At 34.3% G+C, this 19,460-nt stretch overlaps 1 protein-coding gene across 8 annotated transcripts; it reads left to right on the top strand.

The window, feature by feature from the left end:
* Positions 1–6,737: 6,737 nt before the first annotated feature.
* LOC104879015 (uncharacterized) lies at positions 6,738–18,394 on the top strand. 8 transcript variants are annotated; one of them, XM_010650314.3, is made up of 5 exons: positions 6,738–6,916; positions 13,599–13,696; positions 14,492–14,774; positions 14,939–15,055; positions 15,151–18,394. In XM_010650314.3, the coding sequence occupies exons 2-5, from the start codon at positions 13,626–13,628 to the stop codon at positions 18,097–18,099; spliced, it is 3,420 nt and encodes a 1,139-aa protein (XP_010648616.1). In that variant the 5' UTR covers positions 6,738–6,916; positions 13,599–13,625; the 3' UTR covers positions 18,100–18,394. The 8 variants fall into 8 exon arrangements, with proteins under 8 accessions (XP_010648616.1, XP_010648612.1, XP_010648602.1 ...); XM_010650310.3 differs by having other exon boundaries at positions 14,483–14,774; XM_010650300.3 differs by having other exon boundaries at positions 14,471–14,774.
* Positions 18,395–19,460: the final 1,066 nt, after the last annotated feature.

Below are 19,460 nucleotides of genomic sequence, written 5' to 3'. Positions count from 1 at the left end.
CCCATGAAATCCGTTTGGGGGAAAGGAATTGGGCTTGGGTCTGTTTATCACTTGGGCCACCTATTGCTCACCCTTTGGCCCGTGGCCGAAGGGTGGGTGGAACGGATCCGGATGAGTGAGCCACGTGGCAACAAAGATGCATATGGGTGACCCACAACGTGATGAGGACAGGTAATAATAACAGTCACGTCACGTCACGTCTTGCCAACCTTTCCAACCTTTGGTAGTGCTTTTGGCTGTCGCTATTTAATGAAATTCTTGTGAGTTGTGACTACTAATTTTAATTTTTTTTTTAAATTCTTTGTGTAAAACACACCTCCCACCCAAAAACTATTTAATTAAAATTTTAAAAATATCACAACAAATTCCAAACAAATCGAAATATATTAAAATTCTAAAATTTGAATTGAAAATGACTTTATTATAAATGGGGAAAGTTATGTAGAAAGGTAGATAAAAATAACTATAAAATTATATATGATAACGGAGTAGATTTTCGTTTTTTACTCGGGACAAATAAATAAATTATGGGTAAGTTTTAAAAAAATTTTAAAACTTGGGACAGTTTAAGTAATACCTTGTCTCATGATCATATATAAAATTAATTAATTTTATTTTTTATTTATATATATTAATAATAATAATAAAATAACTTTCAATTAAGTAATTTATAAAAGAATATATAATATTTTGAATATTTATAAAATATATTTATTTTATTATAATTACAAAAAATTAAAATTTATTTTTTAACAAAAATTAAAAAAATTAAATAATCATAACCATCACATCTCATTTAAATTTCAAAATGAAACGATAATAAAAATTATTTTAAATAAATTAGGTAAATTAGACAAGATTGAATGGGTCATCTACTCGTTCCATTATCATCCCTAAATTGAACACGTGTTTTTCTACTTCTTAAAAAAAATGATGAAATATAAAAGAAAATAAAAATAACATAATATAATAAAAATAAGGGAAATAAACAATAAAACCAAGTAGTTTTTACCATTTATTAACAAATTTGATTTTTTTTTCTTTTTTTGATATGAAGAACAAAATATTTGCAAATGTACACAAAATTAAATAGATTTAATTATATATGATCTTTTGCGTAAATCAAATAAGAGCTTTTGATTTGTATTTCTTTTTTCCTTTTTAGTTATAAAAATGCATTTGAAGAAAAACTTAAAAAGGAAAAAAATCAAATTGTATTCTTATTAAAGAGCATGGACCATAAAAGTTAAAATAACTATTCATAAGTATCGATTTTAGTACACCATGGAGCAAATTGGAAATTAATAATATCGATATTAGTTTTAGTGTTTTTTTTTTTAAATAAAAGTCAAAGTTACCATTTATAAATGTCGATTTTGGTATATTGTATGGTAAATTATAAATTAATTTAAATTCACTTTCATGAATATTAAATTCACAATGAGAAAAATCCAAATTAGTCATGTTGATTAGGAGACATGTTTTGTTCAGTAATGATATATTTGACAGTTATTTTTAATAATAGTTTTTTATTATTTAAAATAAAAGCAAAAAAACATTTTGAAAGTTAGAAAATTATTTTTTATTTTTAAAAATAGAAAGGAGGTGAGATAAGATTTTTTTCTAATTGTTTTAAAAAATAATTATACGAATGTATAAAAAATTATATAGAATAATTAAAAATAAAATATTAAATATAAAAATAAATTTTAAAAATCCAGGTTTTCAAAACTTTTGTTATACAAAATATTATAAAATAAATTTTTAAAACAATTTTTTATGACTATTTTAAAAAATAATTACCAAGTTAATTGTTTTTTAAAATAGTTATAAGAAACAAAATTTTGGAAACAATTTTTAAAACCCGTTTTTTATATTTTGTAAGACAAACATTTGTTTGAAAACTTGATATATTTTAACTTATTTTTTATATTTTTTTAAAAAAAATTATCTACAATTTTAAAATTTTAACCATTTTCTATATTCTTATTTTTAAAACAACCATCCCAAAACAACTCAACAATATTATATAAAAATATTCAATTTTATATTTTTTTATTATCAAACTGTAGACCCCCTGTTTTAAACCAAGTGTATTGGTTCAAGGGTACGTTTTTTTTTAATTATTATTATTGCCTTCTTTTATTATTTTTATAAGTTGAAGCAAGGTGGCATTTCAAGGATGATCCCGGAGTGGGATTTAATGAGGAGGGGGGACCTCCCTTTCGGCATGAAAGCAGCTACGAGAGATGGGATGTGCAGCAAGTCAAGATGGCAGGGGCCATGCTGGTGATTGGAGGGCCATGCTGCTGATGCGAGGGAACAGTAGGGCAAGTAGTGGCTTGCCAAAGAAGATAGGAACAGGGGAGGATATACAAAACGGGAGAGGAGAGTTGTGGGGCGAAGGATTTTTTTTTTTTTTTGGGAGCATTGTATCTTTTCTGGAGGTTTTCTTTGAGAAGGACGAATCCCACTCGAAGCTAAGGGTGTGCATGGTTTGAGCAGAATTTTTCCCAGGTATGTTTGTTTTTTAGTCGTTTTGCTATGATCTCATTCACACTTCTATTCTTCTTTATTTATTTATTTTTTTTATTTATTTTTTTTGAATTCCTTGACATTGTTTGTGTTGGTATGGACATCATGATCACCTGTTCGTTTGCTGAATCTGATTGCTGGTTACCTTGCTCTGTTTTAGTCGTATTCTTAGGTTCTTTGTTTTTCTCTCTGTAAGCAGCTTGACTCATTCTTGAGTCTGATACTTGGTGAACACATGTATGTTTCCATGTTTGTCCCACCTGTTCATAGCCCACTGATTTTGAAACATGAAACCTGGTTCTCTTGGTTCATTCCACTTCTATATTTTCATGCTCTGTTTTGGATGTCTTTCCCGGTCTCTGATACTTATTTATGAAGAACGGGATGGAAATTTATGCTGAGAAAAGATATCCTGAACCTTTTCTCTTTCTTTGTCGTCAATATTGTGAGTGGTGGGGTGCGTGCTGTTGGAGGGATTGGCAAACCCTTGAGTGCAAGACCAGTTACACGGGTTCTATTGGCTGAGCTTCTCGGTCAATATTTGGTTTCCTGTAGGGTGGTCATCAGGGACAAGGAAGCTTGACACTAGGTATTGCTACAATTGGTCACGTTGGGCTCCATTTTGAGAATCAAAAGCTAACGAATTTCAATCCAAGGGCAATGAAAATGAAGATTCGACTGTGATTAATCTAGCTCAAAGCATTCACAGTGCTTTCTTCCCAAGTTTCAGCCAGGATGGGAAGTTTCTTGTGTTTTTATCCGTAAAAGAAGTTCTTTGGATTCTGGAGCACATTCTGCAGCTGTTTCAGTTCACACAATTGCTTGGCCTATCAATGGGAACCCTGCCCGCCTACATAGTTGATGTGATTCCTTGTTGTGATGGCTGCTAAGAATGAGGAACCTAGAAAGAGTGATGAAGAGTTAAGACCGGCAGCTTCTCCTTGGTGCTGTTTGCTATTGTGGTGACAGTGAGCACCATGTTGATCCTAACTTTCCACCCTCAACCCCCTCACCCTCTCATCACTCACGTTTCCCAGCCACTCTGCCTCTATACCCATATCTCACCCCCAATGCATGTCATCACACTCCCACACTCCACTATACCCGTCATTCATCTATCCATCTCTTCCTCTAAGTCTTCATACCAATTGTCATCCATTATAGCCATCAAGCCATCCCACTAAACCCATTTTCCTATTTCCTCATATCCATCTTTCATGCCTCCATGCACATCACTTCTTTTTAACACCACCATACCCCCCACATTTTCACCATGCATAGCCACCTTTCATACCCATCTCTTCCCCTCTTGGCATGGCCATGCACGGCCACATTGAACCCATTCCATGCACACCACATGCATGTGTGTACTCATCCCACCACCATTGGACTCACTTCCTCTCCTCAATTCACTCACCACCTATTCCTCACCCATTTATCTCTCATCTCTATGCCCATCTTTTTCTCCTTACCCATCTTTTGTTCCTGCCACCTTTCCTCTCTCTATCACCACCTACCCATTTTCTCACCTCATGCCCACTATACTCAAGGCCAATCTCATGCACTGGTAGATATATATGCAAGGCACGAAGATGAAGCTGTTGGATGTTTTTTTGAAATGCTCAACTAAGGGATAAAAGCAAATGACGTTTGTCTTCATGGGTTTGTTTACAATGTGTATTCATGCAAGGTTAGGTTGGTAAGGAGCTGTATCAATGCTATGGAAAAGGAGTTCATTCACTTGCATCTAAGGCCCCACGTGTATTGGGTTGATGGGAAAATGGGTTTGTGGCTTTTTTTTATATTATTTGTTTGTTTGCTTTTCTTTAAGTACACGCCTGTTTTCCATGCTAAGGTCATTCCTATTTTTTTTTATCATTTTCTTGGTTTTTTCCAACTTTTGATGCCAAATATTCATTTTCAAAATTTTATTTTTAATTTAATTATTTTTAAAAAAACTCCCATTAAAATATATATATATATATATATATATATATATATATATATATATATATATATATATGTATATATAGTTTTCAAAACTTTGACCTCCCAAACTTTAATTATTTTATTTATTTATTTATTTATTTTTAAAATTTCATCCTTAAAATAATTTTTCGGGTTTCCACTTTTCAAAATTTAATTTTCCGATGTTCCGTCCTTAAAATAATTTTTCGGGTTTCCACTTTTCGAAATTTAATTTTCCGACATTCCATCTCTAAATAATTTTTCAAATTTTCAATTCTTAAGTTCACTTCCCAATTTTCACAATTATTTACCTAATCATTATTATTATTTTTCCATTCGTTTATCCATTCACTTATTTTTTTATTTAAAATCTCATTTCTAAATAACTCTTCAAACTTTCAATCTCAAATATTCCACTATTCACGGTCATTCGTTTAAATATTATTCTCATTATTATTATTATTATTCCATTCATTTATTTTACAAATTCCAATAATTAAGGTTCAATTTTTCAAGATTCCGTTTTCTAAATTTAATTTTCAATCTCAAAAATTCCACTATTCACATTAAGTTGTTTAATGATTATTTTCGTTATTATTATTATCCTATTCATTTATTTATTCACTTATTCATATATTTAAAATCTCATCCCCAAATAATTTCTCAAAATGTCAATCTCTAAATTCAAATCTCCAATCTCTAAAATTCTATTTTTTGCAATTATTTACCTAATCTTTATAATTTCATCATTATTATTATTCCATTCATTTATTTATTCACTCATTCGTTATTTAAGATTTTGTCTTTAAATAATTCTTCAAAATTCCGATTCCCAAATTTAGTTATCCGAAATTCCAATTCCTTTCAAATTTAATTTCTAAAATTCTCATTCTTGTATTTAATTTCAAAAATTCCAATTTTCAAATAAATTTCAAAAATCCGGTTTTCCCTTGAACAGTTTTTAATTTCTATTTGGTGACGCATGTGATATGTTTTGTACTCTTTATTATACACTAACCTCACTTCTTGATAGCGCCTCATGGATCACTGCCCAAGTACGCATCTACATCCGCTCTGGTCATTTTCGATATGCATGTTTAGATTCTCACGTGTGCATGATCACTCTGAGTATTCATTGATTTCCTCATCAATTGTCACGATTATTTCATTTTATTAGTAGAGACCCGTTTTTAGGGACTTAGAAGGGTGCTACGGTTTTTACCGTACCTTCCTGATAAGTAACCTGACCCCCGAACTCGATCCGGTTTTTCACAGACCATCTTTTCCAAAACAAGGAGTCACACTTAGGGTTTTTCTTTCTTATTTTGTTTACCCTTTAAAAATAAAACAAAAATAAGTGGCGACTCCAAGTCATTTTCTTAATCAACAAAAATCATTTTTTTTCGAAATTAAAATCGAGCTCGCCTTCGAGTGGGAAACGCATGAGCTGAAATGCGAGGTCCACACAAACATTTTTTTTTTTTTTAGTTTTGGAAAACCAAAAACTAGTTTTTTTTTTTAAATAGTTACCAAACACAATTATAATGTCCCGATTAGTTTTAAAAAAATTATAGAATATCAATTTCGTACTCATTAAATTTGTTATATGTATTGGTTGAAAGTGTAGGACCAAATTTAATTCATTCGATTAAAGAAAAATATTAAATTATAATAAGATTAGGTTTTGGGCTTGATACTATGATCAAATTATGTATATATATATATATATATATATATATATATATATATATGAAATATGTTGATCGGTGATTCGCCTGTCTTTTCTTCCCTGATGAAGGTCAGGCTTGATCCTTATTTTAGCTAAAGCCAGAGTCACCATCGGTTTTTCTCAAGAAGGTTTTCAAGAGAGTTCTTTTCTTCAAATCAAATTAGTCAAAATGGAGACGCGGCAATGAAAAAAGTCAAAAATTTTACCACCAAAACTAAAAATGAAGTCTGCAGCAGAGGCGGGCCCAAACAAGATCTCAAGAAAAGGGGCGAGCCCGTCGAGCCGTCGCATTTTAAACATAAAATATTAAAATGTATGGGCGCCTTCTCCCACCAGTTTTTTTTTTCAACCAAATCAAATGGATTCGCTCGCTTGAAAATCACAAATAAATGTTGAATATTCATCTATGACGTGGCACAATCTTGGTGCCCATCGAGGCAAAAACCCAAAATTACCCCTATCCCACCGCCATTGCTCACATGTGGATTTCTTACATATAGATGGGGAGTGCGGTGCGTAGTGGTTGCCATTTTCAGACGTCTGTGCTGCAACAGCCATCAACGTCTCCATCATTGTCACCTACCGATGATGGCCGTCTGTCTTCCCTTCGTTCAATCTCTCTCTATCCTTTCTTCCTTTCTCTAGAATATCCGATCTTCTGGGGAGCAAATAAATAAGTTGCAGGTTCGGATTTGGTGGATTCTATCACCTTGGATTTTGTTTTTTATTATATAGGGTTTCTTTTTTTGTTTGGATCGATTCAATCCGTCTGCATTGGTATTGCGGTTGCTTTTTTTTTCTTTTTCTTTCCCTTTATATCTGTTTCTGCGATTTTGCATCGGCTTTGAGGCAGCTTCTGCAGATTTGAATAGCGACAGAGAATAGTTTGAAACCTGTTCGCCCGTTTGCGAATAGTGTATTATTCTTCTAAAGAGACTCTGGATTTGATTTTCCACTCTAGAAAGTGGCGATGCTTGATACTTCTGTACTGTGTTGTTGATCAAAACCTATATTTCTGTTTGTTACGAGCGTTATCTTTTTGATTCAGAGCTCAAATCCTTATTGACATGGATTATTGATTTTCTCTGAATATTGTTTCTTTCAGTATTTGAAAGCAGGCATGTTATATTTCGTTGTTACAGTTTTATTTATTTATGTGTCATGTTTCAAATCTAAAATAAAGTTGATGCTATTGGACTCCAAAGGGAGATTTGGTGGCTGAATCCTTATTAACATGGATTTGATTTTCCAATTTAGAAAGTGGCTATGCTTGATACTTCCGTGCTGTGTTGTTGATCAAAACCTCTATTTCTGTGGTGTTACTAGCGTTATCTTTTTTATTCAGAGCTCAAATCCTTATTGACATGGATTATTGATTTTCTCTGAATATTATTTCTTTCAGTATTTGAAAGCAGGCATGTTATATTTCGTTGTTATAGTTTTATTTATTTATGTTTCATGTTTCAAATCTAAAATAAAGTCGATGCTATTGGACTCCAAAGGTAGATTTAGTGGCTAAATCATCAAAGGATGCATTTTTACTCGTCTGCCCATTTGAAGGTGAACTGGATGTTTAGAAATTGATTGATGATGAGTTTAGACATATGGAATTGATGTTGAGTTCTCTTAAACTGTCCAAGAATCAGAATAGAGTGGCTGTGAAGGTCAAATTTTACTTATGATGCTTTTTTTGATACGCAAAAGGAGATTATATTGAGCAGTGCTTAGTTTAATGTAATCAAAGATTAAGTTGGCTGTTCCTAAAAGAAAAATTTGATGAAAGGGATGATCTGTTGCGGGTTTGAACATAAAAGAATTGACACTCTCTTTTATAATTAATTTATCCATATATGGATTCACTCACTTAAAGATTAGACAAATAATAAGCTATATACTGAATCTCTTCTCTAAATCCATCAATTAAAATTAAAATTCACTATTGCTTATTGAATATTGACCTTTCTGATGTAGAAAAATCTTGGCAGTCATCAAGGTGAAAATCCAAAAGAGCCCCTGTTGCACTGTCTCTGTCTATATATAAATGAGAAGAGTGGGGCGGTTACCATTTTCAGAGGTTTCTGCTTCCACCGCAATCACAATCACCTACCATCTTTGCCTTTTCTCCACTTTGCTCAATCTTTCTCCATTCCCCGTCCCTCTCCAGAATATGATATTTTTTGGACCAAATCAATAAACTACAAGTTGAGTTCTTGGACTCTCCTCTTGATTTTGTTTTGTTGTTTGTAGGGTTTTTTTGTGTTTATATTTTTGCTTGTAATTGATTGAATCATTCCGCATTGTTATTGTGTTATTTTTTTCCTTTTTTCTTTTCTTGTTGAGGCTTGGATTGGCTCTTAAGGTAGCTTTTGTGGATTTGAATAGTGAGAGCTAACTGTCACAGGATGCTTTAAATGAGCCTCCCCATGGGTTTATATAAAGCCCAAGAAGCTTCTAGAGACTCTTACACTTAGCCATTCGTGGGAAGAGTGTGGAAGATTCTAGAAATGCCTAGAGAAGTCCATACATCTCTACATTATGATGGGAGGCATGAGAAGAGCCCAGAGCTTTTTAGAGAATTCTAGAGGTCTCTTGTGCATAGAATGATGTAGGACGTTCTAAAATATTCTTGAATTGTAAGGAACCCTCCAAGGTTTCAGAGAGTTTCATCGGTGCCTATAAATAGGTGAGGGCCTCATTTGGCCAAGACACTAAGCAAGTGAGCTTCCAAGCATTGTAAAGCTTTCTTGAAAGCAATAAAGCTTCCATTCTTTAAAGAGTTGCTTACTACGCCTTCTAAAGCTTTTGAGTCGTAAGCATCTTAGTCTAGCAAGTTAAGCATTGAGAGTAAGGTTGACTTAGCAAGATCAAGCGTCTTGACTTGTCTAAGTGCCGCATGAGCTTAGGAAACGACTAAGTCCGTGACATAACGGTTTGGTATCTGTATCTGTGTTGAGAATATTCTTCTATTATTTTAAGACAGATTTTGCATTCAATTTCTACTTTAGAAAATTGGCATTGCCTAATAGTTTTATAGTTGCGCTGTTGATTAGAATTTCTGTTTTTGTGCCTTAGTGCCTCATCTTTTTTTTATTTGAAGCCTGGTTGATTTCTAGGATAAAAGTTGTGCTCAGATCTGCATTAACATGTATTTTGGATTTCCTCTGAATAGTATGTCTGTGCAATACTTCTAATTAGGCATGTTGTTGTCTTTCTTTTAATATTTTTTTCCTTTCTTTTTTTCACCTTTTATTATGTGAGATGTTATGGTTTAAATTTTTAGATAGAGTAGATTCTATATAAGTCCATGTGTGAATTTGGTTGACTTGAATTGGGTTGTCATCATGATGCATTTTCATTGTTTACTGTTTGAAGGTTAATTGGGATTTGTAGAAATTAATGAATGATGAGTTTAAACATATGTCGTAGGGGATCAATTTTGAGTTCCCCTTACCATCCAAGGAGTGTAACCTCTTTTGGGGTTTTCCTTGGAATGTCATTTACTGGAATGAACCTATGGATGTTGCTTATTCCATGTTCCATTTCATCTAAATTTTATTCTTGGTTTTGTAGGAGAATATTTTCTTCCCATTTGGAAGTGAAATGAACAGTTCAACTCAATAAACCTAAGTAATTGCACTAGGCTAAGTTGAGTGGATTATTTTTAAAAATAATAATGATTTTTTTTTCTCATTAGGATTTATTAGGAAAGGAATAGAGCTTTTGTCTTGTTTGGAGCTCAAAAATATATTTTTTTTTGGGTGAAGCAAGAGAATATTATAAAAAGAAATGCTAACAAAGCATTGCAAGGTACGTACTTCCCATTGATGTCAAAAGAATAGAGGGACAACAAAAAAATCACCTCCTTTAATTAAAGCCTAATTGGTTAACAAAATTTACTATAGAGGGAGAATAAAAAACTATAAACAACTTAGACCAAATCCATTGATTACAGCAAAAGAGTGTTTCAACCCTTGAACGAAATGCTCCTCATTTTCAAACGATTTACTATTTCTTTCCTTCCAAATTGTCCAGAATAAGTATAAGGGAGTAGCCCACCACGTTTTTTTTTTTTTTCCCATGAAGAGCCATGTCAACCTAATAGTGTCCTTTAACCGAAGAGGGAAGCATCCAAGACATGCCAAATAGGGAAAACAACAAATGCCATAAATCCCTTGTCTTGACTCAATGGATAAGGATGTGCTTGATGAATTCTTCATCTAAATGACAAAAGGAAATATGTGCTTTCCAAATACCCTAATCTCCTTTTTAAATGATTCAAGGTTAAAACTTTTTTTTGAGTAGCCTCCCAAGCAAAAAAGCCCACCTTTAGTAGCACCCAAGAATTCTAAATAACACTTGTCAAAAAAGAATCTAGACTTCTCGACTCTTTGCCAAACCATTCTTTGATTTTGTCCTGATCACCTTATCTTTCTCTTCCTTGCACACCCCTCCTCCCTTACAAGCTTGTAAGGAATTGCTTCATAATTTCCATCTCCTAATCATTTAGGAGCCTAGAGAAGTGAGGGGCCCAACAACCCCCTTTATCTGTCAAGTTCCAAACATCTGCCACCTAATTCTCTTTTGAAACAATAATAGCAAGTAAAAAAGGAAAAATAGTACACAATGGCACGTCGCCAAACCATTTGTCTTTCCAAAATCTCATTTTTTGCCATTACCAATTGAGAAGGTAACTCTATTAGTCAAAAGATTTCAATCATTTCTAATGACTTTCCATAACGCTACCACGTACCTTCTCACACTTTACAGGAGCACCATTTTCCTTCTTCCCCATACTTTTCACTAATAACTTGCTTCTAAAGAGCCCCTCTATCCTTAGCATAATGCCAATTCCATTTACAAAGAAGGGCCTTGTTAGGCGTTGAGAGATTCCTAACCCTTGGACCACTTTTACTTTTTTCTAAACAAACAATAGCCCACTTTACTAAATGTGGTTTCCGCTTAAGGGCCCCTCATTCCAATATGGAATCTCTTTGAATTTGCTCCGACCTCAACATGATTGTCTTTGGAATGCAAAAGAAAGACATAAAATAGATAGGTATACTAGGTAAAGTGCTTCAAATCAGGATAAGCCTCCCACCTTTGGAGATTATTGTCTTTTACACATGGCTAATCTTTTGTGAAAACTATCGCCTACTTCATTTCATAATGCCACAAACTTAAAAGGAACACCGAAAACAAGACCTAGGTAAGAAGATGAAAGTGCACCCACCTTGCAACCAAACTCTAGAGCAAACTCTTTTAAGTTCTCAACCCTTCCTATTGGAATTAGCTCACTATTTTCTAAATTGATTTTTAGCCTTGAAATGGCCTCAAACCATATGAACAACTAGTTTAGATTAGTCAATAGGTTTTGAGAAGGCTCTCAAAAGACTAAAGTATCATTGCCTAACAATAGATGAGAAACTTCCACCCCTTTTCCACCTTTGCTATTCACTTGCCAACCTGATAAGAAACCTCTAACTTTAGCCCTTTTGAGCAAACAATTGAGAGCCTTCATGGAAAATCACAAATAAATAGGGTGAGGGAGGGTTCCCTTACCTCAATCCTTGAGAGCTTTGAAAAAAGCCCAATAAAGTGCCATTAACAAGAAAAGATACCTTATTGTAGAAATGCAACATGTAATCCAATGGATCCACTTCTCCACAAAAGCCCTCTTTTTTAAAATTGAGAGCTAGTCCCTACTAATATGATCATAAACTTTCACAATGTCAAGCTTACAAATTAATCCATAATCAATGCTTTTCATCGATGAGTCAATAGCCTTGTTAGTAATGAGTACTGCATTTGCAATCATTTACTTTTTATCATCCTTTATCTTTTGCCTCACAGTTCCCAATATATAAATGGAACCTTAATATATCTTTCCCTTGCTTGCTTTGTTAATTCAATGGATTAGAAGACTGGCAAAGGTAATGGTCCTATTGTATGCTAAAAACTACATATTTTTTTCCTCAAATATACATTTTCATTAATAGTTCATTTTAGGTTTAATGCACCTTCATTGAATTTCATTCACTAGAATCATTTACATTATCTCTTCAAAAGAGACTAAACAAACCAAAGATTCTTGGTGTCATTTATCATCGGATCTAGAGTTCCCCTTAAAATTATGAAAAATGGAGATCAGTTGATATCCCACATGAAACCTCCAAATTTGCCTGGAGAAATTGTAATAATCAGAACTAAGTTGTTGTCTGAAGACATGTTGCTTCTCATACATTTCCTGCTGTTGATACTTGGGGACATAATTTAAGAGCTGTAATGCTAGATTGCTGTGTGATGTTTCAAAGTAAAGCTTAATCACTACTAGTTTCTGGTTAGTCTTATTCTTGTACATGCTTTAGTTGCAGGATTCTTATCCATAATTTTTGTACTCTTAACAAAATCCATCTGAGAGAACAAACTCATCTCTGCTTAAACTTCTTTTTTTTTTTAGCAACTTTGAAAATTGTTGTTATTTTTATTTGTCACGCTTTTTTGGGCTTTTGATCATTCTTGTAACAATGCTATTACCTTGAAACCCTTAAGAAACCACTATTGAATTATTGCCCTTCAAAATTGCTAGTGTTCTTGATAAACTATTTAATATCTAAAATACAGTTGTCATGACAGATAGGCTTATATTTCTGAATACAGAAGATAACACTTTAACTGAGTGGATCTCAATTTCTCTCTAGTCTATCTGCCTTCAGATCTACATTGAAATTTTACTGTGCTTCTTCATTTCAGGCCTTGAAAATACTGAAAAAATAATTACACCTGCCTTTTCTTCTGCAAAAAAACATTTCAGTCATTAGACTGTTAAGTGACTTTTTGCTCAATTTATAGGCTTCTGCATCAGAAGTTCTGTGTGCATTAATGCATCAACATATAGTACATGTGCTTCTAAGAATGCTGGTGAAAGTATTCTTTTCAAGACTTGGCTTAAGGCTTAATAATCCATGACATGCCTTTTAAAACCAAGTTTTTCTAACTTGTGATGAGTATGGTGTATTTGGAAGCAGATGATAGTGTTGATTTTTGGAGGATGGATCTCTTTTCATTTTAAAAATTGGGATCTTATTAACACTGGGTTTTGATTAGTATGGAACTTAGAAGGATACTGTCACACATTTTTGGAGACTGCATCACTATTAATCTTGTGAAATTGCTTCTCTTGAGGTTGCACGTATCTTTCATAGATATGAGATGCACCTTATCTTTTATTGTAATGCATTCTTCTATTCATTAGAGAAAATCAATGCTAGATGCATGTATTTTTTTGCTCATCTTTTCTGGATTATAATTGGCTTTTTTTTTTCCTCTAAGGCAGTGCTTATTCCATTTTGTCTCTCTTTTTTGATAGGAAACATAAAATAGTATTGACAAGAGAATGGAACCACAGGGAAGGATGAGATATCCTGCAAAGAAAGCAAAAATAAGAGAGTCAAGCAGCCAAAAAAGGTAGTGCTTTCTAGATATAGCAAAAAAAAAGCTATTGGGACTTGCGAACAAAGTTATGAGATAGGTTTTTCTTTTAATATTAACTCAATTGTTGCTAGGTGCCTCTTAATACATGCTGTTTTCTTGCCTATGAAAATAAATAAATAAATAAATAGAGATGTAGGTACATATATGTAGCTATATAGTTGTTGATTTTTTGATTTATGGGTTTCTATTTAGGCATGCATTAGGAATATAGTAAATCAGGGCCATCATTTGATGGATCATGCTAGTTTAAGGAAATTCATGGCCATCATTAGGAAATATGACTACACACTAATTATTTTTTAAGGTTTAAAAATGTAAGTTGGGTTCAGATATTTTATATTAGTTGATTTATAAGGAAATTAAATTATTTGAAAAGTAATGGAACATGTTAAGAAGAACTCAACTGTGTGAATACTTGGATACGGAAGATGGGATTAAAGTGAAAATTTTATTTTAGCAAGTGCTTTTCTTTGGGTTATTAGAGTTTGTTGAAAAATTATTCTTTGAACCATGTTTAGAGCAGATGCTTCTTTCTTTTCTTTTGTGTGTGTTGTATCATGTATGTTTATGTTATTGGAGGAATGAGTTTTTGGTTGTTTTTCCCCTTTAAATCTAGGATTTGGAACCTGGCACCATCATAAAATTGTCTTGGTACCGATGAAAATATTCAATCTGCTGAAAAAAGAAGAGCCATTTACATCCTGGGTTTTTTTCCCCTTTTTTTGCTGGTATCATGATCATCATTAGTGAATTTGGTAGCATGTTCAGAAGAGCATCAATGGATTTGATGGGGGATGGTGGCACAGTTCCCGAATGTGGTGCAATCTTCATGTCAAACAGGAAAACAATGGAAGAATGTCTTAGACGGAACCTATTCGGCCTTCCATTTTCTAAGGCTGGATTTGTAAAACATGTCAAAGTGGGAATGGTTTTATTTTTATTTGAATATGAGAAGCGAGAACTTCATGGCGTATTCCAGGCAAGCACAGATGGTGCAATTGATATTGTTCCCGAGGCTTTCTGTTCATCTGGCAAACGGTTCTCTGCCCAGGTGTGTAGTTGTAAGATTTACTGTGCTTTTTAGTTCATTCTCTGTTGTTATTTACTAAGGATAAGTTTTTTTAGTGATTAACTTTGAGTTGGAGCATGTAATACTGCTTTTAGGAGTTCTCCCAGGGTTTTATGATTTCTGGTTTCATGGGTTTTTCTGTACAGGTTCGCATTACAACAATCTGGAATTGCACTCCTCTGACTGAGCATGAATTCAGTGATGCTATTCGAGATAACTACTTTGCGGCAAACAAGTTCAACTTTGGTTTGTCCAAAGACCAGGTCTGCTTTTACCCCCCTTCAAGTCAACCTGGATGAAACTCTGAATATGCTTCTGCAAAGGTTCTTATCCCTTCCTATTTCTATCTAACGTGTAGGTTCACAGGCTTCTATTGTTGTTTAGTTCTAAAAAGTTGAAAGATCTACAACCTCAGAGACAACTCAGAAGAAGTAATGTCTCAAAACCAGTCAGGAGCTCTTTAGGTAAAGTTCGAAGAGTAGATGCTAAAACTGGTCATAGGAAAGAAAATGTACATGGAGTGAACAATGATCTTTGGCCAGCCATCTTGACTGAGTACCCTGGGAATTCTTTGGGTAAAATAAGTAGACTTCCTGATGAAGCCAGTTTTGCAGTAAGTGATCAGGGAGAACGTCAACGTGCTTTGGAAAGAGATATTGGGCTGTTCATATCGACCGTGAAAGATGAAGTAATTAAAATACCTGACAGTGGCAGGTTTACAACGAGTGATAGGGTAGGAAATGATCGTATCACAGCTGAATACCAAGAGAAATCTTTGGGCAAAGAAAGAAGGGCATCCTATAATGGCAGGTATCCAACAAGTGATTGGGTTGAAAAAGATTATAATGTGGACCCTGATATTGCCCAGGGGCACATCAGAAACCCTTTAAAACAACCCAATGATCTTAAGCCAGTCTTGACAACTGAACGCCGTGAGAAATCTTTGGGCAAAGAAAGGATGGCTTATGTAGGCAGGCATTCAACGAGTGATTGGTTTGGAAATGAATGTAATGCTCACAGTGATCTTGGTGCGGTCATCTCAACTGAATACACCAGAAACTCTTTAAAACTATCCAATGATGACAGGTTTGAAATGAGTGGTAGATCAGGAAATCAACTTGATAGTGGGAATGATGATCTTGGGCCTGCCATCTCGGTTGAGTGCCTTGGCAACTCTTTGGGTGAAGTTAGAAGAGGACCTGATCCTGAGAGGTTTATGACAAGTGATAGGATAGGGAATGAAGGTCAGGTCAACGATGATCTTGGGCCAGCTATCTCAACTGGGATCCCAGTTAACCCCTTGGGTGATGCAAGAAGAGTGGTTGATGATAACAGGTTTATGGTAAGTAATAGAGTAAGAAATCAACTCCAGGTGGATGATGATCCTAGGATGGCCTTCTCGACTGAGTATTATAGGAACTCTTTGGGTGAAGCAAGAAGAGTAACTAATGTGGACAGGTTTGCAAAAAGTGATTGGGTGGGAAATGAATGTCAAATGGACAATAATATTGAGCCTGCCATCTCTACTGAATACTTATGTAAGCCTAACCTGAATAGGTTGGATTATTCTGGCAAACAAATTAAAGGAACTGATAATAGCTCAGCTCAACCTTATTTTGAATCATCAGCATTTTGCTTGAGAGAGCAAAGAACATCTTGTGAAGATACAATTGCCACAAGTACTGATCCTTACAGATCTGGAACACCCACTATTCACTATAGTGGCTTGCCATCTTGTGGGTTGTATCACAGTTCTAATTCTGTACAAGAATGCCCTCACTGCAGTTCTCTGGGTAATGCTTTTAGTTCACCTAAAAACAAATCACCTCCATTTCATGCAGAGTCCAGAGGTGTAACCAGATGCTTGGACATCACTTCTGGCCTTGGGAATTGTGTTTCTTCACCTACTCCCAATGATTACGAGTGTTCTTGCTATAGGACCACTATGCCATTCTCAGGGCCTGGATATTCTGAAAGCAAGGCTGTAGAATTCTCTGATCTTGAAGGTTACAGAGGCTCATCCTTTGCAGGGTCCTTACTTCCTGTGCCTCTCCTAAAGGGTGAAAATGATGGCCCTGCTCCATATTCCTTCTGGCCCATTGAGGAGACTCCATATGATTATGGGTATCCTGAAGCATCACACTACAAAAATAAACTACTTCCGAAAGGTGGGGATGGTGAAGCTTATGCTGCCAATGTTCCTCTGTCAAATGAGGTTCAATGCCACTCTCAAGGTGATCTTTGTTCTCTAGAGGCAAAAAGCTTGAACTTCCATGAAAACAATATGTCAGATCATGACTTCCAGTCAAGAAAAAAATTCAGAGGAATGTATTCTGCTCATCAAAAGAGCAGAAATAGTGTCTTTTCTCGCTTGACTTTTGCTGCTGAAGCGTGTGCAGAAGACAATGATAGCCCTGTGGACTACAATGAACATAATGTGGACACATCAGTGGATGAACTCATGGACATGTTGCATGACAGTAGTTATCACTGGGCAAAGAAATTGAGAAAGTCCAAACCATTAATTGGACATCATGATAATGGCGAAAACATTAGGAATAAGAAACTAAAAACCATCTACAGTGAGATGGAGAGGGATCAATGTACATTATTTCCGATACAGAAGAACATGGATGCTACTCTAGGCAATGGAGAGAGTGATCATGAAAGGACCAAAGGCAAGCCAGCAGTGCATTTCAAAAGGCGAAGTGAGACAGGGAAAAATAGGGATGAAATCAAGACTGGGGGGTTTGTTGAAAGTACAGGGAGCAATGGCTTGTTGGGTGCTCATCAGAAGAGGAGAAAACTAGTCCGGCCAAACTTCAGTAAAAATGAGCCTTCTCATGAGAAAGACGTCATTGGTGAAAACACTCCAAATCTACAGCTATCATCTCAAGAAAGCTCTTTCAGTAAAGATAATACTGGAAGTTGTGAGGCTTCGGATAGAAACCATGAAAACAAAAAGAATGTGGGGCAGCAAGCTGGTTTGCTGCATGCACCGTGTCAAGCAGGTTGTGAAGCTATCTCCACTGAAGCAAAAAGTGGTTCAGACAGCGAAGGAGGGAGGAAAGAAGAAAGCGGTTCAGGGTTGTCTCTTAAAAATGAAGGTGAAAATGGGAAAGAAGGTTCAAAAATTGAAGAGGCAAACCTTTCAGTTACTTGTAGAGATGAATCCATTGCCGAGGAATCCATGGGGCATGGATTATCTCAGGATCATGTTACTGAGAGCTGCTCCAATGTGCAAGAGTCATCTCTCAAGATATGTGAAGAAAATGCTGGAAGTGTAACTGGATTGGAAAGCGCTTGAAAAAATGATAGAGATTATGAAATGGAGTCAGCTTCAAAATGTTGGGAACTTGAAAGAAGCTTAAAGCCAGACATTCACAGAAACTAGTTCAGGCAATCAGAATTCAGAATCAAAGATAGTATATATAAACATTCAAAGGTCAAGGTCAGGCATGTCTGTCCTTTTATCATTGGTCTTGTAGTTTGGATTAACTGATATTCTTTTGGTGTTTTGATGCTGCCTGCTTTGAATGGGCTTATGTATGTTTTTGACAAAACCTGTTTACTCATCTACAGAGTATTCTCTCTTTCTGCAATCTTCATATTCTTTCACCTTGACCTGTTATTCTCATTGAAATGAGCATTACTCCACCTGAGCCACCTTAGAATTAAGGTTTGATTTGGATTTGGCTTTTAGAAAACCTCTAAAGCGAAAGATATGCTTGTGTCTACTGCAATGAAGATTCTTAAAGATAGGAGTTGTTAATCTTCAAGTGTATTTTCATGGATCATGCTTCTTCCCAGGTCAACTTATACCTCACTTAAGGGTAGTCAATTTTGGTGATGTGGAGATTGTTTCTATGAATTTGCAGATGGGTTTGATTTGTGGATGTCCAGAGGAAGATGTGACAAAAGTTGGATGAAATAAGGGCATTTTGGCAGGAGAGCAGGGTGAGTAATGGTATTATGGTGAACTAGTTAAGAATATTGCTCTATGGCTCTTGCCCTACAAATTGCTCTTTCCAAACTAAAACTAAATGAAATAAAATAAAATAATCAATATGTTGGGCTCTAAAAAGAAAAAAGAGAAGCTTAGGCACTATTAGGTAAGTGTTTTTCTGAAAATAGTTCTTTGTTTTTTAAAATAAAAAAAAAACAGGAAATAATCAGAAAATAAAAAGTAATTTTTTGTTCCTTAAAATAGAAAAAAGAAAAGAAGAAGCTCAGGCACTATTAGGTAATTGTTTTTTGGAAATGGTTTTTGGTTTTTTAAAATAAAAAAAATAGGAAAACATGTCAGATAATAAAAAATATTTTTTTGTTCCTTAATATATGAAAAAAGAGAAGCTTATACACTATTATGTAATTGTTTTTTGAAAATGGTTTTTTGTTTTTTAAAATAAAAAAGGGAAAATGAAAAATAATATTTTGTTCCTTAGTCCTTACAATAGAAAATTGGGAGGTTTAATATCTTTTGGTTGTTTTCAAAATTTTAATGATTATTTCAAAAAATAATTATATAAATATAGAAAATGATTAAAATTAAAGTATTATTTTTGAAATATATTTAAAAATATAAAAAAAATAGGTAAAAAAACGTTTCCAAATGGATTTTTTTAATAAAATACTAAAAAATTGTTTTTAAAATTGTTTTTTAGAACT

Source organism: Vitis vinifera, chromosome 1, assembly GCF_030704535.1.
Source record: "Vitis vinifera cultivar Pinot Noir 40024 chromosome 1, ASM3070453v1".
Lineage (NCBI taxonomy): Eukaryota > Viridiplantae > Streptophyta > Magnoliopsida > Vitales > Vitaceae > Vitis > Vitis vinifera.
The sequence above is the reverse complement of the archived record's forward strand: the minus strand, read 5'-3'. Positions and strand labels throughout refer to the sequence as shown.